General features: G+C 37.9%; 2 protein-coding genes across 2 annotated transcripts in view; both read left to right on the top strand.

The window, feature by feature from the left end:
• Positions 1-26,572, top strand: part of LOC119255141 (sodium-driven chloride bicarbonate exchanger-like) — a 275,258-nt gene that overhangs the window by 64,691 nt on the left and 183,995 nt on the right. The window lies entirely within an intron of this gene.
• Positions 10,513-20,815, top strand: LOC119255140 (biorientation of chromosomes in cell division protein 1-like). The gene is given in 3 exon segments (XM_037522104.2): positions 10,513-10,530; positions 20,021-20,066; positions 20,069-20,815. Coding segments are annotated over 3 exon segments (507 nt in total). The 3' UTR covers positions 20,512-20,815.

Genomic DNA, 26,572 nt, shown 5'->3' on the forward strand with positions numbered 1-26,572 from the left:
CACTGGAGCCAATATTGTGGAGTGTTTTACATATGTTTTCTTTTATGTATTTTTGGATTTGGGGTCTTATATCCTTGTCTTTAGTAAGTTTTGAGTTAATTTTTGTGTAAATTATGAGGTAGTGATCTAATTTCTTTCTTTTTCTTCTTTTTTTTGCATGTGATTGTCCTATTTTCCCCACACCAATGATTAAACTCTCCATTCTCCAGTGTATACTCTTGGCTCCTTTATCGTAGATTAATTGTCCGTAGATGTGCAGTTTATATCTGGGCTCTCAATTCTATTCCATTTCCCTTTTTAAAGGATATTTGAGTTATTTTCAATTGTTTGGTATGACAAACAATGTTGCAGTGGATAACCTTGTGCATATGTTGTTTTGTATTTCTTGAAGCATGTCTTCAGGAAAAATGGCTAGAAGTCATTAAAGAATAAATATATCTGTAATTTTTTTATATTAACTTCTCAGCAGAAATCACATCACTTTGTACTCTATATCTGCAAGTTTTGAGAGTGTCTGCTTCTCTGTATTTTAACAATGGAGTATGTTATCAAACTTTTGGGCTTTTGCCAATCTGTTAAAAAAATGGATCTCAGTGTAGTTAAATTTGCATTTCTCTTCTGAGAAATAGTATATTTTGTTTAACTTTTATTAGCTTTTCTTTTTTTTCCATTAACTGTTATGTTTCCTATTTTTCTGTTAGAGTTTAGTCTTTTTCTTTGTGAATTCTAAGCTCTTTCTCTATATATGTATATATTTATATACACATACATGCCTATATATTTTTACCAGAGAAATTTATTTTGTAGTTTTAACGTAAAATTTTTAACTTTGAATTTTATTTTTTACCTTTTGGGTTTTAAATCAAAAATTTTTTTATTTTTTTTTTTAAAGATGTTATTTATTTATACAAGCACTGGGTACAGTCAGAATCGCGAGAGGGTGAGAGAATTCACCAGAGCCAAAGCGGGGAGCAGAGCAGGCAGAAGGATCAAAGTACACTGCTGAGTGGAGCAGCGGGCAGCAGGAGAGGTCTGCGCACCATGTGGGACCCTCCTCTGGTGGCCGGGGAGCAGCCGGGGATCAAACTGGCGCTGCAGAGGCTGTGGGCAGCTTCGCAACCCAGCGCTCAACCACTGCGCCACCAGGAAGGCCCTTTAAATCATATTTAGAAAAGGTTTCCTATTCCCAAATTATAAAGATATTCAACCATAGTTTCTTCTAATACTTATGTGGTTTCAATTGTTATTTTTAGCCTTCTGAACCATTTGGAGTTTATTCTGTACTGATCCAATTTTATCTTTTTCCAAATGGCTATCCAATTGTCCCAGCATCATTTATAAAAACTTTTTCCCCCAATTATTTGAAATGTCATTCTTGTGATATGCTAATGATAACATGGGTTTATTTCTAGACTTGTTGGTCTGTTCCATTGGTCTGTTTATATATCAGTGAATTTTAGAGGCATTGTTGTGTTTTAAGATCTGAGAAGGTTAGCTCTTCTATCCCCATTCTTCTTCTTCTTTTTCTATGGTCTTATGGTTGGTCTTTTAAACTTTTAAACTTTTACTTTTACCCTTACAAACTTTGGAGAAAACATATCTAGATCCAAGATATTCCTGGTATTTTTTTTTGGGGGAGGTGTGTTAAATTAAACTTCAGGAAAATTATATTTTCAAGAACATGATGTATAATTGTATTGTTCATGTCTACTTTATGTATTTAATTAGCATTTTACAGATTTGCATGTGGATTTGCACACTCCTTTTCTGTTCAGGGGTTGTCTATTGTCTTCTAATTGTTTATGGTTTGTATATGAAAGCTATTGTCTTAGAAGTTAATTTTCTATCCTGTTACCTTACTGAATTATTTCATTATAGTTTTCCCATTTATTTTCTTGGCTTTTTCATTTATAGCACTATGTCACCTATGAATTTTCTTCCTTTATAATTTTTATTTCTTTAATTATATTTCAATTGAGTTGGCTGAAATTTCTAATATATTTTATATAGTAATGTAGCTGATGTTAATTACAATATATTTACTCTTTTTTCCAACTCCCCCAAAACCCCACCTGGCCTCTTTACTTCTATCAGATCTTTCCACCCCTCTTCTTTGCCTTCATCCCAATCAAAATGTTTTCCTTTGGCACACTAACTAAGGGTCCTGTTTTCCATTCGGATTTGCAATTTTGCAAATGAGGAAAATTTCCTTATATTCGGTTTTAATCCTTCATTAGGTAGCTTAAACCTAATTTCTATTGTTAGTTTTTTTAGTGGAAATGGATAGAGTAATAACCTTTATAAACATGAAAAATTTTCTCATGTTTTAAGACTGCTATTAAAATATCTCTCTGTTTCAACCATATAGTAAGATAATGTATGTTTTCTATGGATAATTAAGGTACAATTAACAAAGCAGGATTGCTATCTCTCATGGCTCTTGGCTAAGCTTTCTCTGCTCTCCCTGTTTTGTTCCAAACTTTGTGCCAGCTGGCTATGTGCCCTTAATCTCTGAAGTAGCCACACTGTATCATTGGTGTGACCTTCTTTAGGATATAGAATATTGAATAGGATGCAAAACTATGGGACAAATCTTATAAAGAGTGAACAAAAATGAGAAGATGAATTATATTATCGGGAAACTCAAGTAATTTAATGCCAAAACTTAACCTTTTCTTTTAACCTTTTCATGTTTGACCTCAAGTCTAACATGAGTAGTATTAACATCCATTTAAACGATATTTTTATTCAATTTTTTTGACATTTTTTTACCCTGAATTTCATCACTATACCTTATGCCCACGTGTTTGACTCATGAAACTTTTGATATTTGAAAAGAATATGAAATAGAATCTCAAGCAGCCTAAAATGATATATACCAGAAATGGAAAGTTGTTCTTATTTCATGCAGTTTTGACTGACTGGCTGCTGAGAAGATTATGTCAAGAATGCTTCTAAGGGCCTCCTCTGGTGGTGCAGCAGTTGAGCGCTGGGCTGCGAAGCTGTCCGCAGCCTCTGCAGCGCCAGTTAGATCCCCGGCCACCGGCGAGGGTCCCACATGGCATGCAGACCTTTCCTGCCGCGCCCGCTGCTCCCCTCAGCAGTGTATTTCATCAGTCTGCCAGTTCTGTTCCACGCTCTGGCTCTGGTGAATTCTCTCACCCTCCCGCGCTTCTGACTGTACCTAGTGCCTGTATAAATAAATAAATAAATCTTTAAAAAAAAAAAAAAAAAAAGAATGCTTCTGAACTAGCATCTGGGTTCAGAGGAAAGGGTGTTGTGATTTCTGAGGGAGAAAATAGTGGCATAAACCCCTATGGGAAATATTTCATCTATGATTCAAAACTTAAGATTTGGGAAGGGCATTTATGAACTATGTTTTTGAAAGTGTTCTTGATTATGTTGAAAAATAACTATTTCCTTTAATGAAAGTTAACGTGTGCAAATCTGAAATTTTAAAGACCATATTTTTCTGTTTTAACATGAAAATCATTCAGTAATTATGGAACACCTTGTAAATATTCCATCAGGTCATTCATATGGATGATAATTTAGTGGAGCTCTGTCATGTGGCTATCACAGAAAACTATGAAGCAAAGTCTTCACATATTGGCATTTATTACCTTGAGTCCTCATATCAGCAGACTTAGAAACTTAATTATGTCTTTTAATTCAATCCATAGATTGTCATAGATTAGTCACAATAACTAAACTTACAAAACATTTTTGTTAATTTGTACTGAGAACTTCAACTGGAAAAGGTACTGAAAAACTAGCCAATCCAATCTATGTCATGATACTTGTATCGTGTTACTTGCGAAGTCAAACCTTATTTCAATTATCAAATTATTGATCTATAATAAGAACTAAAACTGCCGTTAGAGCTAGAATATTCAAATCTATGTAACTGGCCCCTTTTTTTCTTGTAGGCTTACCTACATGGGAAGTAAAGTCACAGTGTTCTTTGTTGAGTATTAATTTGAACAAAGAGAATTAGGTTAATCTAATGGTCTTTTAAGTAGGTTTTGTTTTAGTCCAGACATTCTCCCATGTGTTCAAATTTGGATAAGAACTGCCAAAGTATAGCTTTCTGAAGTCTCTTTATCTATACGCATTTTATTGGTCAATTCTCCTTTTGAGGGACACATTTAATAAAACATGGTAATATAATTAATCAAATTACATCCAAATCTCTCAGGTCTGGCTTCCATTTGCCTTCTAAGGTGACTTTGCATCTCTGGTTTCATCTATTAGGCATTCAGTTTATACTTGCAGGGCAATCGTCTTTCTCAATTGTCCTGTTCTTGTGGGAAACTTCACTAGCTCATAAGTACTTAAAATACAACTTACTGAAGAATTGTAGTTAGGCTTATTTTTTAGTCAGAAACCTGAGAATTATTTAGTTATCGCAATTGTTTAAAATACAGATACTACAGAGTGAGCAAGGGGAGAGATAAATAAAGGTTATGAGCTGTGTGCAACACAAAGAAAGTTTTTATTGGATGTTAATATTCAGTAAAATATTTCAAAAGTGCACTGCTTTTCACACATTTTTTGCTGCATGCTCTAGCTTTAGCCTCAGACCTCCCATGCAGACAGCACATATGTTCAATGGGGGTATGCTGTGAAAGTTAGAATCTAATGATGTGTGGTTATTAGTGTGTGTAATGGTCTTAGGGATGCTGAATTGGGCACAGAATGTTATCCAAACGGTACTGCAATGCTTACTAAAAATGTATTTTTGTTTCTTTTTTTTTCCATTTTATTTGAGACTATGTATCTAAGATTTTTCTTACTATAAACCTGAGCATTTCTCAAACTCTATTCTACTCAACCCTGGAAAACAAAAGCTGACCCCATTACCACAATCTCATAGTAAATGCCCACTATTAAGCTTTACAGCAATACTTGGTTTTCTGTAGCAATTTCTAGTTGAGGAGCTCTAAACATTTCATAAATATGGATTTTTGGTCTTTTAATTTAATTGGGATTGGGATGCATGGAAAGGATTTTAAATTTACTTTAATTATGTGGTCCCTCTATGGCTTATGGAGGAGTACATTATAGAATTATAATCGATCATGGTGACAACTTTCCCAAAAGAAATAGAAGTCATTCATATGACATTTTTAACATTGGGGTGGGCGCACAGGTATGATTTAGGGAATTATTCTTCTATAGAGAACAGGGGAGATTTAGATATTTTTATTTTGACTGGGAAAAGATCTTATTGGTTATGTAGTAAGATAAAACAATACTAAACAAAACCAAAAATATATTTTTTATTTTTAAAATTAGTTATTTCTGAGTTTTAGTGTGGGAGGGAACTCATGGAAGACTGACTTGTGCTTGATTCACATTTTTCACATAGCTGAAGACCTTTAGCAATGTTATAAGAAGGAGGCTAAAAAAAAATGTCAGTGTTATTCTCGTGCTATGAAGTTAGGGGAATCTTCTGTGTATGGGTAAAGACTTACTGAGTAGTCCAGGTTAGAAAGGGAAATGAGGTTGATGGACAGAATGAGATAGAGTTGTGGGGACAGTGGAGGTAGTGAAAATAGTTCTGAATATTTGAGACACTGAATTCTGCAACCAATTCCAACTCCTTTGGTACCAGTTTTAATAATGAGAAGAGGTTTTGTGTGTGAAATCATAGCTGGCCCCTAAGAATGGGAATATTTCACACTTGAGCTTATTAAGAAATGACTCTCCCTGAAAATAAATAAATGTGACTACATAAAACTAAGAAATTCCTCACAGAGAAAGAAATAGTAACCCCCCCAAAAAAGACACCCCACTTAATGGGAAAAATATTCATGAACCATACATCTGACAAGGGGCTGATTTAAAAAATTTACAAAGAACTCATATGCACCTACAAAAAGAAAATAAATAACACAATTAAAGAGTGAGCAGAAGAACTAAATATCCACTTTTCCAAAGAAGACATGCAAATGGCCAGAAGAAATATGAAAAAGTGTTCATCATCACTTATTGTCAGAGAAATGGGAATCACAAAATCACAATGTGAATTAAAATCACACAAAGAAATGAGAGTCAAAATCCATCTCACGCCTATCACAAAAGCCCATCTCACAACGACCAAAAAGAAACAAATGATGGTAAGAATGTGGAGAAAAAGGAATTATACTACACTGTTGGTGAGAACATAGACTGGTCCAACCCCTATTGAAACCACTATGGAGATTTCTGGATCTGCCATATGATCCAGCAATTCCATTTCTAGATATCTACCTGAGGAATGCAACAACACTAATTCAAAAGGAAACTTACATTTATGTTCACTGCAGCACTCTTTATAATAGTCAAGATGTGGAAACAGCCTAAATGCCCCCAAAACAGATGAATAGATTAAGAAGATGTGGTAAATGTATACAGTGGAATGCTACTCAGTGATCAAAAAAGATATACTCTTGCCATTTGTGGCACCATGGATGGAGCTGGAAGGGATAATGCTAAGTGCAATAAGTCAGAAGGAAAAAGACAAATACTGGATGGTGGAATATAGAAAAACAAAGCAAGGGTAAGATAAAGCTAAACTAAAAAGCTAACCCTTAAAATTGACTGTGGAATGGGGGCAGCCAGAGGAGGAAACGGTTCCAGAAGGAAGGGGAGTGCCAAGAGCAAAGAAAGGAGGGAGCATAGGGTCTGTGATGGTAGACTATGGGTTCTGTGGTGGTGGGTGCACTATGACAACAATGTCTGAAATGGGGAATCCTATACTTCTATAATGTAAGCAATAATGTAAACCAATATTAACTCAATTAAAAATATTTTAAAAATAATTGAAAAAATAAAAGAAGAGGCTCTCGTTCAATACACCATCAATTAAGGGGCCACCATTCTAGCATCCAGAAAAAGGAGTCAAGCTCCAAGTCTGTGTTTCACTCCTGTCCCTCAAGGATAGACTTCAACTGTGGGAAATGCCTTCTGAGTGTAGACAGCATGTTGTTTCCTTGAAATCTGTTTCTTAATCCAGAGGACTTCTTGAAGTCTTTTTTTTTGTAGCAGTATATTAACTTTGACTATTTCTGTTGACTAGGGCTCAAAGTTGGGGATAAAGAAGCCTCAAGCAACTTGAAACAATTAGGCCCTGCACAGGCTTAGGGTTTATTAAGAGGTCAATAGATTCTGCTACTCCCAATCCTCATCTTAGCATCAACTTTATCCCTCTTTCCCCTCTTCTCCTACCCGGCTATATAAGCTAGAGACTACAAGACTAGGGTGAAAAAAGGGAAAAACACTGGAGTGATGAGTTATTATCAATAGCCTAGGGAGGGAGGGCAGTTTTTAATTTTTTTTCCTTGAGAGGAAGAGGAGGGGGTACTCAACACCCCTAAACCAAGTGAGAGGTGTTGCCTATAAAGATTTTGAGTTCTGGTTTGATGTCTGCTTATGCTATAGGCTTGTTGATTTGTTCAATAGGAGAGCACAGAATTTGAGAGAGAGTGGATGATGGGGTAAAGGCCCTGTTGAGTAAACTCACTCTCATGTTAGGCCAATAAAGAATGTGTGGGTTTTTGAAGAGTCAAATGGGGAGGTAGCTGGGCTCTAGCCATCCTGACAGAAGCCTACTCAAGAGAGCTTGTCACTAGGCAAGTATATCCTGGCAGAAAGAAGATGTGAAGGGATCTCCAGGGGTGCAAACTGAAGGGGCACTGGAAGAGGACAAGCTGAAGACAGATTTTCTACCTCACAGAACCATGTTCGCCTAATGAAAGAGCCAACATTTGAATGCCTGCCAAACAGACCTTATCAATACCCGCCTTTGGCCAAGAAAGAATAACAACAGGAACTAGATAAGAACAAGCCATTTGTCTCTTTCCAACTTGTTTCCCCTTGTCACAACAAGCTAGAGAAAGGGGCACAGAAATGGGGCTGGGAAGGAATAGTGAACTATCAGACCATTTTCTTCCTCATCCCAAATCTTTAAGGTCTGAACAATACTGCAGGGGGAGAATAAAGTGAACTCTAAATTGAAAGTTTCCTATCAGAATTGGCTATTTTAACATGGAAACATGAAAAATATAAGGAATAGAAAGAGGAGACTTCAGCTAGTATAGCTGGAGGCAGTGACTGGAGATATATGTCAGGTCTAGATCCTATCTGGGTCAGATTCTCCTGCATTCTGAAACTCCCTAACTTTATGTGTTCCATAAAAGCCACTATTAAATAAAAACCAAACCCATCCTGAAACATGCCTGTGAGTTGATTGTCATCAGAACCTGTCCCATCTTTACCTTTTGTACTGCAAGAAAGTGGTTGAGGGAGAGAATGGAAGGAACTGTAATCCAGTAGATCCTTGTCAACATGATGGGAACTATCTTCTTTGACTAGAACAATGGAATTGAGATTCTAGAATTACTATCACCAGTACAATGGGTTGCTCTAGCATCTATGATTGTTGTAGAAGTGGGAGCCTCGTTTTAGCTTCTAGTTTTAGTCCCTACTGCCTACACCAACTTTACCCCCATTTACACCCTCCTGTCACAACCACTGTACTGAGATGGGATGGATCCCTTAGATTTTTTCCCTAAAAGAATTGATACCTCTGGGTACACAAAGAAAGAGCCTGGTGTGGGAGGCATACTGTCCTCTTAACTTCCTTATTATTAGTGGCTTAGGTAAATAAACATTGCCCTCTGGTATGTTTTTTACTCTCTGAATTGTGGTTAAGGGATAGTCTGTATATCAAACACGTTTCATATTCCATTAGGAATATATATCACATTCTCCCCACTTTTGGACATTGAGAGTTTTTTTTTTATTAGAAATGTTACTGTTTTTGTGTGTGTGTGTGTGTGTGCATGGGTATACTTATTTTTTATTTTGTGTGTTTTTATTTCTTTATTTTAATTTTTGTGGATTATTTTTTAACAGAATAATTTCTTTGGTATAAATATTTAAACACTTTAAAGAATCTAGAACTATATCTTCAATACGTATCCTAAAAACTTGGTATTTGATTTAAATGTCACCTTCAGATGTCAATTCATGTTAATATCCCCTTCAGACTTTCCATTTCTCTGTCTGATTAATCTTCTGAATACACTATTTTGCCTATCATTCTTGTGTTAAAACTTTTAATGGTTCCCATTGTCTTTTAGCTTCTAAGAGTTAAAGTTTACTAACTTCATGCTTTTCTTCCCATTCAGATCCACAAGTACTTTTAATCCTTGTCACCTGCTATTTCCTTATGTGAAATCCTTACTCTACTCTGTTATCTTCACAGTACATTTTTCTCACACAAGTCCATATCCATGAATGTTCTTTCTATATTTACCTTCAGTCAAAGGAAATTCTATCCATATAATAAGAACATATTATTTTTATAAAATTTCATTTGCCTAGTCCTACCTTGTACAAATTTATTTTTCTCAGCTCTGAAGTTTAAAATACTTGTTTTTTGTGTTAACTTTCTGGTCATCACTTACTTTTTTCTACCTTATAAGCATGAAAGATTGCCCAGCAAGTGAAGAAGATTGAACAAATAAAACAAAAACCAAACCACACAAAAAAGACCTCTTCCTCTTCCCCCTCCAAAAATCCACACTGACATCAATGGGACTAATAATAGAAGCTAGAAAATCTGTTATTTTAAAATGGAAACTGTCTTGCAAGAACAGATAAAGAATTGAGTAACTTGGTGTAGATTCTTAATTTTGGGGAAAATAATTTGAGGGAATCCTTTAATTGCTCTAGAACTCCAGCAACAGCATGAGATAATAAGACATAGGATGAGTGTTATGGTTGAAGATCTTGTTCTTTAAATCTCTAAATGTATTATCTGTTGAATTATTTTAGAAATACCTGTAAGGGGCAGAACATTATGCTGCTGTCTCAAAATTTGCATGTCCAGGAGATAAGGCCCACACTTGTGAGCACTGGGAGAATTCTAACATTAACCTAAGACTTTGCGTGCAGGATAAAGAGAAGTCTGCCTTAATTCTTTCCTCAAATGCTCAAACCTAAATGGGACCTCTGGCACTGCCTTTTCATACAGTATCAGCTCAGCTTGAAACAATAAAAGTAGCATATCTGATCACAAGCAGTTGATCCCCAGACATGTTTATTGATGGCACTATCAAGGAAAACAGCATACTGACATACAATACAAAGAAACTTGGCAGACTTTATAGTGGCAATTCAGTTTTGGCATTTATATTGGTAAAACAGATTACAAGGCTTAGTGCAGCTCAAACCTTATTTAAGCTTGCAAAATGTCTGATTTGATCAGTTGGCATTTTACTGAGAGCAACACCTCTATCTCTAGGAATTCCTCTTCTGTGGCTTATACTGGTGTAGTGCCTGTGCTTCGCTTTGAGTGTTATATAATCCAATCTTTTTTTCCCCCTGATTGACCCCATTCAAAATATTCTACAAAGTCACCACACGCCTGTCAGTGCCAATTAAAAAAAAATTAACTCAACAGTGACACTTAGTGGTTAGAAATATTCATTACAATGTTCTTTTGAAGGAATCTCTATTAACATGTCCCATGATAATAAAGTAAGTAATACCAAAAGTTAGTCTTCTTGGCAAAGTAATATATAATATTTGGAGTGTTGTTGAATTTTCAGTAGCTGTCATTCCACACCAATCCATTTCGTTAAAAATGACATAGGTCGCTCATACATATTGTTTGTCTACATAAATTAAAAAAAATTAGTCCTACTGAAATAAATGGGGCATTTTAACTTTTGATTTCAATTTACCAGAAGAATATATAACAATGCAGTGAAGATATTATTAATTAAGAGCACTGTTCAAAGTGCTTGCTTTCTTCTAAGCAGATATCTATTGACCTGAAATATGAACAAGTATCTTAAGCTAGACAAGTAATTTACACTTATACCTGTGAGACTGGAAAAAAAAAAAGCAGACAAAAGTTTACTGTGTCCTTAATTAACCCCTTTGTTTTGGTACTATGGCACATAAGACGTTAAATTATAGTGAGGTTTTCAAATGTTTATTCCAAGATCAAGAGTTTATTCCTTTAAGGTCTAGGTTAAGTTTTCTCTCAATTTTATTGCATTTATGAATTTATTTTTGACCTTTAAGGAAGGTTTTGGAACAATAATTAGTGTTTTATTTTCCTGAAAAATGAAAGCATGCTATCTTGCCTGAGGTTAATGTGTTTTTAAGTCTCTTGAGGTGCTGTGATTGGAAAGCAATTTAGAATATTGTCTTCTGCCAGCTTCACATACAACAGAGAAATAAGTGGAAAATATCTGATTAGTGGGTGTGACAAAATATGGCAAGACAGTTGTGGAAATAAATGTAAACCATGTTGTTTGACTTACATATTGGATTTTTAAGTACCAAAACAAATACAACAAAAAATTTTTTTGACAGAATGCTTTAGGGAGTGGGAGGGGAGAGGTGATGCAGCAGTCATGCTAATGTAGAAAAAGTCTTTTTAAAGTAAATCTGTTATGTAAAAGTTGACTTTACCAAACAGAAAGAATGTATTACAAGGTTTATAGAAGCATTTGCTGAAACCTCAAAGTATATCATGTGTCATCCAAAATATTTGTTTTATTTACATAATTTCTGAGTTGAGTAAATTGAGAAAGCAATTTTCTTAATTCTCCATTCTCTGGTTATTTTGAACTCTACTCCTTTCTCCTCATACCCCCCTCTTTCTGCTCAGAAAGAGAAGTTGCCCCTCTTATCTACTCAGGGTATTATGGATATAGTCTTTTTTTTTTTTAAATAATAAATTTTATTTTTATATTCCCCATACAATTGCAGCCCCCCCATTCTGACCCCAATCCCTCCCCTCCCGCCCCCGCCCCCCTAAAAGTGTCTCTGGTTCATAGTTTTTTGTTGATTTTGATTTTCACTTTCTTATAGTTATTCATTTTCCTGGTCCCTTATTTAAGTTTTCTAGATTCCTGCTATGAGTGAGACCATCCGGTATTTTTCTTTTTCTTTTTGGCTTATTTCGCTGAGCATGATCCCTTCCAGCGCCATCCATGTTGCTGCAAATTGCATGTGTTTATCTTTTTTGAATGCTGAATAATATTCCATGGTATATATGTACCACATCTTCTTGATCCAGTCATCTATTTTTGGGCATTTGGGTTGTTTCCAAAGCTTAGCTATTGTAAACAGTGCTGCTATAAACATAGGGGTGCAGGTGTTCTTTGGAATTGATGTTTCTGTGTCATTTGGGTAAATACGTAGGAGTGGAATTGCTGGATCATATGGAAGCTCTATCTTCAGTAGGTTGAGGAATCTCCGCACAGCTCTCCACAGTGATTGGACCAGTTTGCACTCCCACCAACAGTGCAGAAGAGTTCCTTTTTCTCCACACCCTCGCCAACATTTGTTGTTGCTAGTTTTTTTAATATGTGCCATTCTCACTGGTGTAAGATGGTACTCATGGTAGTTTTGATTCGCATTTCCCTGATGACAAGTGATGTTGAACATTTTTTCATATGCCTGTTGGCCATTTGCATTTCTTCTTCAGAGAAGTTTCTTTTTAGCTCTTCTGCCCATTTTTTGACCGGATTTATTTTCTTTGTTGTTGTTGAGTCTCATCAGCTCTTTGCAGATTTTTGTGATCAGTCCTTTATCATTAGTGTTGGGTGCAAAAATGTTCTCCCAGTTGGTGGGGTTTCTCTTTGTTTTTGTTATTGTCTCTTTTGCTGTGCAGAAGCTCTTAAATTTGATGTAGTCCCAGCTGTTTATCTTTGCCTTCACTATCACTGCTTTGGGTGATGTGTCTGTAAAGATGTCTTTGATGTGCAAATCACGTAGTGTTTCGCCTATATTTCCTTCTATGTATTTTATGGTTTCAGGTCTTATGTCTAGTTCTTTAATCCATTTTGAGTTGATTTTTGTGTATGGTGTGAGGTAGTGGTCAAGCTTCATTCTTTTGCATGTAGCGACCCAGTTTTCCCAGCACCATTTATTGAACAAACTTTCTTTGCTCCAATGCAGTCTTTGCTCCTTTGTCAAAGATTAGTTGACCATAAATCTGTGGGTTTATTTCTGGATTTTCTATTCGATTCCATTGGTCTGTATGTCTGTTCTTGTTCCAATACCATGCAGTTTTGATGATTATGGCTTTGTAGTATAGTTTGAAGTCTGGGAGTGTGATGCCTCCATTTCCTTCTTTTTTTTTCAGTAGAGCTTTGGCTATTCGGGGTTTTTGGTGATTCCATATGAATTTCATCAATAATTGTTCTATTTCTTTGAAGAATGCCATTGAGATTTTGATTGGAATAGCATTGAATCTGTATATTGCTTTTGGTAGGATGGCCATTTTAATAATGCTTATTCTTCCAATCCATGAGCAGGGGATGTCTTTCCATTTCTTTGTGTCTTCTTCTATTTCTTTTAACAGTGTTTTATAGTTTTCTTTGTATAGGTCCTTTACCTCTTTTGTTAGATTTATTCCCAAATATTTGATTTTTTTTGTTTCAATAATAAAAGGGATGGTTTTTTTGATTTCTTCTTCTTCAGATTTATTGTTTGTGTATAGGAAGGCTACTGACTTTTGTGTGTTGATTTTGTATCCTGCCACTTTACTGAACTGATTGATGAGTTGAATTAGTTTTTCTGTGGAGATTTTGGGGTTCTCTATGTATATTATCATATCATCTGCAAATAGTGATAGTTTGACTTCTTCTTTTCCTATTTGGATTCCTTGGATGTCTTTCTCTTGTCTTATTGCTCTGGCTAGGACTTCCAGTATTATATTGAAAAGCAGTGGTGAGAGTGGACATCCTTGTCTTGTTCCAGATCTTAATGGAATTGCTTTCAGCTTTTCACCATTGAGAATGATACTGGCTGTTGGCTTGTCATAGATGGCCTTTATGATGTTGAGGTATGTTCCTTGTATCCCAAGAATTTCAAGGGCTTTTATCATGAATGGGTGTTGCACTTTGTCGAAAGCTTTCTCAGCATCTATTGATATTATCATATGGTTTTTATATTTCTTTTTGTTGATGTGTTGGATAACGTTGATTGATTTTCAGATGTTAAACCATCCTTGTGTCCCTGGAATGAATCCTACTTGGTCGTGGTGAATTATCTTATGGATACATTGTTGGATTCTGATAGCTAAAGTTTTATTGAGGATTTTTGCATCAGTGTTCATTAGGGAGATTGGCTTGTAGTTTTCCTTTTTTGTGTTGTCCTTGTTCGGTTTTGGTATTAGTGTAATGTTGGCTTCATAGAACGTGTTTGGTATTGTCCCTTCCTTCTCAATTTTTTGGAAGCGTTTGTGAAGGACAGGCACTAATTCGTCTCTGAATGTTTGGTAGAATTCATTTGTAAATCCATCAGGTCCTGGGCTTTTGTTTTTGGGGAGGTTTTTGATTACCATTTCAATTTCGCTGCTTGTAATTGGTCTGTTTAGGTGTTCTATTTCTTCTTTATCTAGCTTTGGGTGATTGTAGAGTTGTAGGAATTTGTCCATCTCCTCTAGATTGTTAAACTTGTTTCCATATAACTGTTCATAGTAGTTACTGATTATTCTTTTGATTTCTGCTGTGTCCGTTGTGATTTCTCCTCTTTCATTGATGATCCTGTTTATTTGTGCTTTCTCCCTTTTTTCCTTTGTGAGCCTGGCTAGGGGTTTGTCTATTTTATTGATTTTTTCAAAGAACCAGCTCTTGGTTTCATTGATCTTTTGGATTGTTTTTTCAGTTTCAATTTCATTTATTTCTGCTTTGGTTTTTATTATTTCTTTTCTTCTACTGGTTTTGGGGTTTTTTTGTTGTTCTTTTTCTAGATCTTTGAGCTTCGAGATTAGGTTGTTTCTTTGAGTTCTTTCTTGTTTCTTGATGTGAGCTTCTATTGCTATATATTTTCCTCTTATTACTGCTTTTGCTGCATCCCATACATTTAGGATATTGGTGTCCTCCTTGTCGTTCAATTCAAAGAATTTTTTAATTTCTTCTTTGATCTCCTCATTAGTCCAGTGGTCTTCCAGTAGTGTGGTTTTTAATCTCCATGAGGTAGGAAAGTTCCTTGCCTTCTTTTTATGGTTTATTTCTAGTTTGATGCCTTCATGGTCAGAAAAGATGGTTGATATGATTTCAATCTTGGTGTATCTGTTGATGTTTGTCTTGTGCCCCAGTATGTGATCGATCCTGGAGAATGATCCGTGTGCGCTTAAGAAAAATGTGTACTCCGTTTTTTGGGGGTTTAGTGTTCTATAGATGTCTGTTAAGCCCAATTGCTCTAGGTCCTTATTTAGAGCTTTGGTTTCTTTACTTATTTTTTGTCTTGTTGATCTATCCATTGTTGATAGTGGTGTGTTGAAGTCTCCCACTTCGTATGTGTTTTCTCTGATGTCTGTTTTCAGAGAGGACAACAGTTGTCTGATATATTTTGGTGCTCCTTCATTTGGTGAGTATATGTTAATGAGTGTTATTTCTTCTTGAAGTATTGTCCCCTTGATCATAATGTAGTGACCATTGGGGTCTCTTTTTATCTTTTTGAGTTTGAAATCTGTTTTATCTGATATAAGTATAGCTGTTCCTGCTTTCTTTTTTGGTCCATTTGCTTGTAGGATTGTTTTCCATCCTTTAACTTTGAACCTATTTTTATCTTTTGTAGCTAAATGTGTTTCCTGGAGACAGCAAAAGGTTGGGTTTTGTTTCTTAATCCAGGCTGCAACTCTGTGTCTTTTTATTGAAGAGTTTAGTCCATTTACATTTAGAGTTAATATTGATATGTTAGCATCTGTATTTGCCATTGTGTTTGTCTTTCCTTTGATTTTATTTATTTATTCTTTTAATAACTTTTTTTTTGGCCTTCTTTCATTGTTATTCGTCCCTCTGAGGTTCTGGCTTTAGGACTCCTTGTAGTATTTTTTGGAGTGGGGGTTTAGTTGTAATGAAATTCCGGAGTTTCTGTTTGTCTGGGAAGGTCCATATTCTTTCTTCAAAGAGGAAGGGGAGCTTTGCGGGATAGAGTATTCTTGGTTGGCATCTGTTTTCTTGGAGTCTGTTGACTATGTCCCTCCACTCTCTCCTTGCCCGTAGTGTTTCTTCGGAGAAGTCTGATGTCAGCCTGATTGGCTTTCCTTTGAATGTTATCTGTTTCTTCCCTCTTGCCAGCTTCATTATTTTTTCCTTGTCCTGGATTCTTGGGAGCTTTACTATTATGTGTCTTGCTGTATTTTTCCTTTCGTCGTGGAAGTTTGGTGTTCTTCTTGCTTCTTGTATATCAATTTTCAGCTCCTTCTTCACATTTGGGAAGTTCTCTTCAATTATCTCTTTGAATATTTTCTCTGTTCCTACATCTCTCTCCTCTCCTTCTGGTATTCCTATAACTCTTATATTTCCTTTCCTCATGGAGTCAGATAGCTCCCGAAGTCTTTCTTCGTTCTTTTTCCTTCGTACTTCTCTTTCCTTTTCTGTTTTGGTTCTTTTTATTTCTGTGTCTTCAAGAGAACTTATTCGTTCTTCCATTTCTTCTATTCTGCTTTCATTGCTTTTCCCAGAATTCTTTAGTTCTTCCATTAATTCTTTGGTCTCCTGCATTTCTTTTACTTCCCTCTTTAGGGACTCAATTTCATTCTTCTGACTACTGTTTTCCCTCTTTAGGGACTCAATTTCCTTCTTCTGATCGTTGATTATTTTTCCCTTATCATTGTTTTCCTTTATGACTTCTGTCAGTTTTTTAATCACGGCAATTTTAAATTCTCTTTCTGGAAGGCTCAGAAGTTCTTCCAAGTTACTGTCGTTGCAATCTGGGGGCTGGTTTTCTTTTTGTGGTGTGCTTTTTCCCTGGGGAATTGCTAGGTTGCGTGTGGTTCTTCTACTCCCTACTGTCTGTTTTCTAATTTGCCGTATGCGTTGGGACACTGTGTTGTTGGGACTGGCCGGCATCTTGGGTGAGCTTCTCTGCTCCCCTCTGGTTCTTCCAGGAGCCATCTGTCAGTTTCAAGCAGTCTTTACTGGAGAAAGGTCCCTGTTCTAAAATGCCGATGTGGGGACACACTCCCCTGTGCGCCTGGTCTGCCCTGGCGGTGGGTTCCTGCTCCCCCTCTGGGCTTGGACTGCAGGCCAGAGGGGGTCTGGCATGGGCAAACTTCCCCCGCTCACCTCTGGCTCCTGAGGAAGCCTTCTGCAGGTAGTCTTTACTGAAGAAATGTCCCTGTTTTAAAATGGTGATGTGGGATACACTCCCTGCGCGTCTGGTCTCAGGCACACTCTTCTGTGCGCCTGGTCTGCCCGGCTGTGGGTGCTCGCTCCCCCTGTGGGCTCAGACTATTGGTCGGAAGGGGCCCGGCGTGGGCTAACTCCCCAGCTGGCCACTGGGTCCTCCAGGAGCCTCTGCTGGTTTCAAGTCGCTAGGTGGCGCCAGAGATCTCTCCTAGAGCCCTTGGGGAGCTGATTTTCCACCCCGTGGGACAGGGAACAGAGCAGGAATGGTAGGGTAAACCTCAACGGCTTTGGGGTGCTGTGTCTGCCTTGTGCCCCACCGTCGTGGGGAACCCACGCCCCTAATTTCGTGACCCGGGTCTCAGTTCCAAAGCCCTCAGTTCCAGGACGCGGGCTGTAGCCCAGTTCAGTGGCGCAGGAATGGTGCCTTTTGAATCCCGCTCCCGTGCCTGGGCGCCTGGTTCCTGCTCACTCAGTGAGGGCCTCCGCTCGTCTCCCCGCAAGCCTAGGTCGCAGGCGCGGGGACCTGGGCAGCTGTGATCCGGATCCGCGTTTGCTTTTCAACCGCACTGCTTTTCCGTGCGATCCCGATTCCGATCCGCATTTGCTTTTCCAGCGCGCCGCTTTTCCGCGCAATCCCGATCCCGATCCGCGTTTGCTTTTCCAGCGCACCGCTTTTCCGCGCAAGCTTACCGGGCGGCCCAGGGCTGTGTGCTGGTGCTGGTCTCCTCCTGGGGGGGGCTCTCTTTAATGGCGCCTGGAGCTCACCTCCATGGCGAATCCTGCAGTGTTCTCCACAGCTCCCGTTCACGGGGTGTGGTGGCTGAAATAGTTCCTTTCCACTCACAGTCCCGCTTGCTGCGTAGTTTGTTCTTGTTGGTCGTTTTAGTTTGTTTTTTTTTCCTCCTCTCTGCTGGTCGGAGAGTGCCGACTCTGTGGGCGGGGGAGGGGAGCAGGGTTCTGCGCTTTCCTCCCTTCTAGTCCTCTTTTATGGCCACTTTCTTCTTCGGGTAGTTTGCTGGAGTCGTCCGTTTATCTTCCGTGTCCCAGTTCTCACTGGGACCTGCCGCTTTTCCTCCCTATTAACTTTTTTTAATGGGAGATCTTACTCGCAGCGTCTCCTCGCCGCCATGTTGCTCCGCCCCCCTCTATGGATATAGTCTTAACCCTGAACATACTGTATTTATTTGCCTGCAGTTGTTGGTCACAGTTGGCAACTTCTTGAACCTTGGGATTGTGTATCTTAACCACTATCTCTAGTATATAGTACAGTGCCTGGCATATGATGAGTACTCATTTAATGTTTTGTTAGTACAACTAAAGCAAAGAAGCAAAATGAAATTCCTTCCTGATTGCTAAGGGGCAGAGGATCCCCTTACCTGTGGTGCTCTCTTTTGAGCTTGTCCAAGAGGGATGATGAGTCTCTAGGGTGTTTTGTTTCTGTTAATAGTTTCAAAGGCTTGGGATATGTCATCCTATGTAAAAGAGGCCATTGTATTCGAGTGTGTGCAACTGGAGTTTAGTTTTAGATGGTATACAGATTTTTTGAGTAGTTCTCTCTATAGCTAGACTATCAAGGAGACTGTCTTCACTCATAGGAATGTATAAATTGAAGTACCATCATAGAATGTTGTTTTACTGAATGGGAGCTTAGGCCTAGTTATGTTACTAATTCTGTTTTTAACCTTGACTTTATCATTTAATCTCTTTGATCCTCAATTTCTTCATTTACAAAATGAGTTAGATTGGATGAATGCCAGACTCCTGACCTTGTGTACTAACCTTGCATAGTTCATCAGGACACAAAAAAAAGATGTTGAGTTTGATTTTAATTACCTAGAAGGTCAACATGGGGCTGTTCACCAGACAGAGCATAATTGCCTGAGCACTCATTCATTCTTTGATTTTTATGTAGATGTTCAATACATGTATTTTGTTAAATAATGAGATATTCACTATACAGATTCCTATTAAATGCAATCCCTATTAAAATTTCAAAGACATTCTTCACAGAAATAAAATGATGGCCAGAGCTTCCAGCTCTATGTTGAATCAAGTGTGATCAAAAGTGAACATATTTTGGCCATCCTACCAAAAGCAATTTATAGATTCAATGCTAGTCCAATAAAAATTTCAATGACATTCTTCAAAGAAATAGAACAATTATTGATAAAATTCATATGGAATCACCAAAAACCCCAAATAGCCAAAGCTCTCCTGAAAAAAAAAAGAAGGGAATGGAGGCATCACATTCCCAGACTTCAAACTATACTACAAAGCCATAAAAATCAAAACTGCATGGTATTAGAACAAGAACAGACACACAGACCAATGGAAATGAATAGAAAATCCAGAAATAAACCCACAGATTTATGGTCAACTAATCTTTGACAAAGGAGCAAAGAATATGCACTGGAGCAAAGAAAGTTTGTTCAATAAATGGTGCTGGGAAAACTGGGTCACTACATGCAAAAGAATGAAGCTTGACTATTACCTCACACCATGTACAAAAACCAACTCAAAATGGATTTAAGAACTAGACATAAGACCTGAAACCATAAAATATATAGAAGGAAATATAGGTGAAACACTACATGACATGCACCTCAAAGACATCGTTACAGACACATCACCCAAAGCAGTGATAATGAAGGCAAAGATAAACAGCTGGGACTACATCAAATTAAAGAGCTTCTGCACAGCAAAAGAGACAATAACCAAAACAAAGAGAAACCCCACCGACTGGGAGAAAATTTTTGCACACAACACTAACGATAAAGGACTGATCACAAAAATCTACAAAGAGCTGATTAGACTCAAAAAAAAAAAAAAAACAAACAAAGAAAATAATCCAGTCAAAAAATGGGCAGAAGAGGGGCGCGGCGGTGGGCACAGCGGGGGCCAGCGGCGGGGGTGCCATCAACCCGGCTCCCTGCCTCCCAGCGACCCGCAGCTCATCACGCTCATCGTGGAGCAGCTCAAGAGCCGGGGGCTGTTCGACAGCTTCCGCAGGGACTGCCTGGCCGACGTGGACACCAAGCCAGCGTACCAAAACCTGAGGCAGAAAGTGGATAATTTTGTGTCGACACATCTGGACAAACAAGAGTGGAATCCTACAATGAACAAAAACCAATTGCGAAATGGTCTGAGGCAGAGTGTGGTTCAGTCAGGCATGTTGGAGGCTGGAGTGGACAGAATTATTTCTCAGGTGGTGGATCCTAAACTAAACCACATCTTCAGGCCACAGATAGAACGAGCAATTCATGAGTTCCTGGCAGCCCAGAAAAAAGAAGCTGTGCCAGCACCACCCCCGGAGCTGGAAAGCCAGGACCCTCCAGCTCCATCCCAGGATGCTTCCTAAGGCTATGCCTGGCACCTTTTGGAAGCGCCACTGAATTAGTGGTGAAGAACAGATACAGTTCATAAGAGTACAATTTCAGAATGAAGACAGGGCAAGGTCATCACTGACTTCAAGATTCAGCCTTGACTGGGGGGCAGTATCCAGATTGAACAGGGAACAGGTTTGGTGTTAGGAAAGGTGAACCTGTATGCCCCTTCACAGGCTGCTGTCTGGCTCGCCTGTCCCAAGGGGATGACACCCTTGGGAGTGAACACTACAGAGACCCAAAGAAACACTACAGCAATTTGGTGTTGTCCTGAAACAGATCTTTATACTTGAACTTGGAAGCTGCGGATTTTAGGATTTGTGCTTAGGAATAGGAAAAGCTACAATGAAGAAACATAGGCAGTCCCAAAGAGGCCATTTCAAAGACTAAGGACACGAAAGGTTAGCTGGGAATAGGGGTGATGGCGCTCATTTGATACTGTTTCTCAGAGTCGCAGACCCAGTTGTACAAGCTACTGGCATCAAAGAGCCTTCAAGTCGTCATGAGCCTCGTCATGAACCGTGTAGCTTCAGTTGCCTTTCCCTGTAAGAGGCAACAAAACACAGGACCCTAGAATTGTGAGGAAGCACAGACATTGGGGATAAGGAAAATATTTGCAGGCTTTCTGTCCAGGCTTCTTCCTATCCTGCAAGGGCTAGTGAGTCTTGGGGTGTTTATTTTATTCTCATGTTTGTGTTTTTTTAAGAAAAGTGAAAATGGCTTAAGTTTTGTAATAAAATCATTTGATACCGTTAAAAAAAAATGGGCAGAAGAGCTAAAAAGAAACTTCTTCAAAGAGGAAATGCAAATGGCCAACAGGCAAATGCAAAAATTTTCAACATCACTTGTAATTAGGGAAATGCAAATCAAAACTACAATGTGATTCCATCTTACACCAGTGAGAATGGCACATATTAAAAAAACTAGCAACAACAAATGTTGGCGAGGATGTGGAGAAAAAGGAACTCTTCTGCACTGCTGGTGGGAGTGCAAACTGGTCCAACCACTGTGGAGAGCTGTGTGGAGATTTCTGGACCTACTAAACATAGAGCTTCCATATGATCCCACAACTCCACTCCTAGGTATTTACCCAAAGGACACAGAAACATTAATTCCAAAGGACACCTGCACCCCTATGTTTATAGCAGCGCTGTTTACAATAGCTAAGCTATGGAAACAATCCAAATGCTCAAAAACAGATGACTGGATCAAGAAGATGTGGTACATATACACAATGGAATATTACTCAGCAATCAAAAAAGATAAACTAATGCAATTTGCAGCCACATGGATGGAGCTGGAAGGGTTCATGCTCAGCAAAATAAGCCAGAAAGAAAAAGAAAACTACTGGATGGTCTCACTCATAGCAGAAATTTAGAGAATTTAAATAAGGGACCAGGAAAAAGACTAATTACAATACAGTGAAAATCAAAATCAACAAGCAACTATAGACCAGAGACACATTACAGTGGGGGGCAGGGCGGGGAGAAGAGGGAATAGGGTCAAAAAAAGAGGGTGGGAATTGTATGGGGAATATAACCAAAATGAAAATGCATACATCATGCAAAAATGAAAAATGATGTAAGAATTATATAAAATAAAATAATTCATAAAAAATATACTAACCAAAAAATATGACAAGATAATGGCCTATTTGTCACCATATAGTGACTTATAACTAATTGAAAGAACAATTTAGCAATGAAAGATTTGAAGAAAAAAATCTCAACTTCATTACATAGATTTTTTTAATGTGTAGTAACTGACCCTTTCAGCAATGAGGTTAATGTTGTAAGCATAGTTCATGAGATATTAAATAAATCTATAAGAACATTAACAATCTTAAAAAAAAGTGGACATTTTTGTCACTCAATCTTAGGGTGAAAGTCACCAGTAAGTGTAGTTCTAGCTTACTGTAAGGTTTTTATAGTTGCCTTTTACCAAATTGAGGGACTTCCCTATATTCCTATTTTTCTGAGATTAAAAAAAAATTATGAACAGGTGTTGAATTTGTTGATTGATATGATCATGTGATTTTTCTTCTTTAGCTTATAATATGGTGAATTACATTGATTGGTTTTCAAATATTGAACCAGCCTTGCATTGCTGGAAAAACGCAAGTTGGTTACAGTGTAGAATTTTTTAAATATGTTGCTGAATTCTATTTGTTAATATTTTGGTCAGGATTTTTACATCTAATTCATAAAGGAATTATGATGGTATCTTTTGGTATCAGTGTTAATACTAGCTCATAAGATGAATTGGGACATGTTGAACTCTTCTGTTTTCTAGAATAATTCTCTAAAATTGGTGTTAATTCTTCCTCAAATTTGGTAGTAATTTTGAGTTAAATCATCTGGATGTGGGCCGCTCTGGTGGTGCAGGGCTTGAAGTGTCAGTGCTATCAAGCTATCTATCACCAGCTACTGCAGCATGAGTTCCATCCCCAGCCAGGGAGCTGAACCACATGGTGCAGTAGACCTCTCCTGCCATGCCAGCAATTCCACTCCTAGGGATCTACCCAAAGGACACAAAAACATTGATTCGAAAGAATACCTGTACCCCTATGTTTATTGCAGCACTAATTATAATAGGCAAAACCTGGAAACAACACAAATGTCCAAAAATAGATGACTGGATCAAGAAGATTTGGTATATAAACAACAGAATACTATTCAGAAATCAAAAAGATAAACTAATGCTATTCGCAGCAACATGGATGGAGCTAGAAGGAATTATGCTCAGTGAAATAAGTCAGAAGGAACAAGAAAAATATCAGATATGGTTTCACTTATAGGAGGAATATAGGGGAACCAATTCAGACATTGGAGGAAAAAAATATTAACAATACAAAACACAACAATACCAAACGAAACAAAAACAGACAGACAATTATAAACCAGAGACATCCTGCAGGGGAGGAGGAGGGAGAGGGTTCAGGGGGAGTGAGGGATAAGCACAAGATACTATGGTGATGGTGCATGGGTGAACTGGTGAAGGAAATTCTATGGGGACTACACCTGGTGGGGGGATGCAAACATTGTTTAAAAATCAACAATGATGATGGGCCTCCCAGGTGGCGCAGTGGTTGAGCCGCTGGGTTGCGAAGCTACCCACAGCCTCTGCAGCACTGGTTCGATCCCCGGCTGCCAGGCGAGGGTCCCACATGGCGCGCAGACCTTTCCTGCCGCTGGCTGCTCCCCTCAGCAGTGTACTTCATCACTCTGCCTGTTCTCCTCTCGGCTCTGGCTCTGGTGAATTCTCACCCTCCTGCGCCTCTGACTACCCAGTGCATGTATAAATAAATAAATAAATAAATAAATAAATAAATAATCTTTAAAAAATTTTTTTAAAAAATCAACAATGATGTAAAATATATATAAATAAAAATAAAAAATAAATAAAAACAAAACAAATAGTTTTCCCCTTAAACAAAGTTGTCATGACTTCTTTGTCTTCAGTTTTGAGAATTTTAATTATGATATGTTTTGTTATAGATTTCTGTGTTTACTTTGTTTGGGGTTCACTCAACTTTGTGAGTCTGTAGGTTTATGTCTCTTACTAAATTTGGAAAGTGTCCAGCCATTATTACTTCAAATACCTTTTTGATTCTTGCCCTCCTTCTCCTATTCTTCTAGGAGTCCAATGACACAATTGTTAGATCTTTTATTGTAATCTTAAGGTTCCCTGAAGTACACTTTTTCCCCAGTCTATTTTCTCTGTATTGTTCAGGTTTATTAATTTCTATGTTTTCTGTTCTAATTCACTGTTTCTCCCCTTGTCTCTTCCATTCTTTTGGTTAACCCATACACTGAGCTTTTTATTTCAGTTACTGTATATTTCAGTTCTAAAATTTCCACTTGGTTCTTCTTTATATTTTCTATTTCCTTGCTGAGGCTTTCTATTTTGAATGTTTCAAGTGTGTTTGTAATTGCTCATTGAAGTATTTTTATAATGGCTGTTTTAAAATTTTGTCAGATAATTCTACTACTTCTGTCATATTTTGTTGGCCTCTACAATTGTTTTTTCCATTCAGTTTGAGAATATCCTGGTTGAATGTGTCAGGTGGTGATTTTTTATTGGAACCTGGACATTCTCATATTAAATTATAAAACTTTGAATCTTATTTAAACTCTCCCTTTTTGGTTGATTTTCTCTTACACCACTCTGACTGTGAATGGAAGGAGTGGAGGAGGTGCCACCATGTCATTAATCACATGAAATGTAAGTCCAGGTTTTAACACTTGAGTGGGGAGATTCCTCAATACTGCTGGAGTAGGGAGGGAATTCTGGCATAGCACATGATCACCACTGACAATGTGGAAGTGATGGTTTCATTACCACTAGGTAATGGTTAATGTCCTGTTGTGCACTTCTTTGACACATCCCCTTTAGGGTAGGAGAGGAAGTCCTGAGTGGTCTCCTCTGACACTGCAGGAAGGGGGAGGTCATGTTATTGGCTAGTGGGAATAAAAATCCTAGCTTACTTCTTGGTCAGTTTTGACAGTATTGGTGAGGGTGTTAAAGCACATTACTGATTTGTGAGAGCAGAAGTTTAGGATCAATACTTGGCAAGGTAGTGTGAGCAGTAATGGAGCAGTAATGTTTCTTGTGGTTTAGCTGGAACAGAACTAAAAGTCTTCTGTCTCTCTAAGCTGTCTTTCTGTCTTTCTGTTCTTTCTCAGATTTTGTTTAGAAGAGACCAAGCTTTTGTTTGAGTTATTTTGTCTGTGCCTGTTTGAATGTCCAGGCTCCTGACTGTCAGCTTCATGACTGGGATGTGTGAGACAAAAAACACCCCAAGGAACTCAGCGCTATGTTGTTTCTTGGGTTTTGATGTCCCTAGCGAGTCTGCTTTTTTTTTTTCTCTCTCTACCCTTCAGAGTATATAATACCCAAGGTTTTTAGCTGTGCTTAGTATGAAGAGGAGGGCAAAGGTACTCTACTCCAACTTCCTGCAATAATGGATCATTTTACTATCTTAAAATAGAGAACAGAACTTTTATTTGCTACTGAGGTCAGAAGTTGTTGTGAACAAGAATGGGTTAATTGTAGGGAAATTTAGAGAAAGGAGAGGAAAGAGAAACAGATTATCCCACTCCTTAAAAAAAACCCAAAACTCTGTGAATCCTGATTGAATGCTCATTAGTTCATTTGTTCATCATTCAGCAAATCTTTTTAAATCAACATTGTATGCCTGGCAGTGTGATTGGTGCTAATAATAATAATAAGGATAAGTAAGATTATTTATTTGCCTACTAGGGACTGAAAATTTCATCTTTTGGGACCTGGCACCCAAATAAGCAAATAATAATTTTATGGTGAGTGACCTGAGTGCTGAGGGTGAGTAGCAGTTCTTTAGGTGAGCTGAAAAAACATAATGTAGGCAGAAGAAATGGCTTGTTTAAAGAACAAAAGCACACAATGTTGTAGATTTAGGAGAATGGCAAGCATTGATGTGAAAAGAATAAGGGGTATGAGTGAATGTGAGAAATAAAGCTGATAAAATTGAAAATGTAGGTTGGATTACATTGGGGAGAACTTTAGTATGTATTTCATGCCGAGGATGTTTTACATTTTATGCAAGCAATGGAGAGTGATCTTTAACCTATTTGAGTGGACATTTCAAAGTAATGACATGTTTATATCTAAATTCTTATGTATCTTTAATATCCTTTCATATATGCAGATGTGAGACTTGCCATCCTGCCCTAATCTCTCTCTATTTCTTTACCTTTCCCTGTATGATCTTGTGTGACCAGAAATGAGGGAGAGAAATATTCTCTTAAACATCTAGAGTTACTAGATAGAAATGTGTAAATGTAACAGATGCACAAATGCAGCTCAGGATGAAGCTATTGTTCAAATCTGTTCTCACAGACAGTTCCATTTTCACTAGTTGTGAGTGTGAGTGTCTATGTTTAAATGCAGTAGCCCCCAGTTAATAGTCACCTCACAGTCCCTTCACTGCCTCACTTGTCACTTCAGCCCACTTATTTAGTCAAATTATAAACTGATGGGACTATTTTCATTTTA

Source organism: Talpa occidentalis, unplaced genomic scaffold, assembly GCF_014898055.3.
Source record: "Talpa occidentalis isolate TD23 unplaced genomic scaffold, MPIMG_talOcc4v2.1 talOcc4.3, whole genome shotgun sequence".
In the NCBI taxonomy this organism is placed as follows: Eukaryota; Metazoa; Chordata; class Mammalia; order Eulipotyphla; family Talpidae; genus Talpa; species Talpa occidentalis.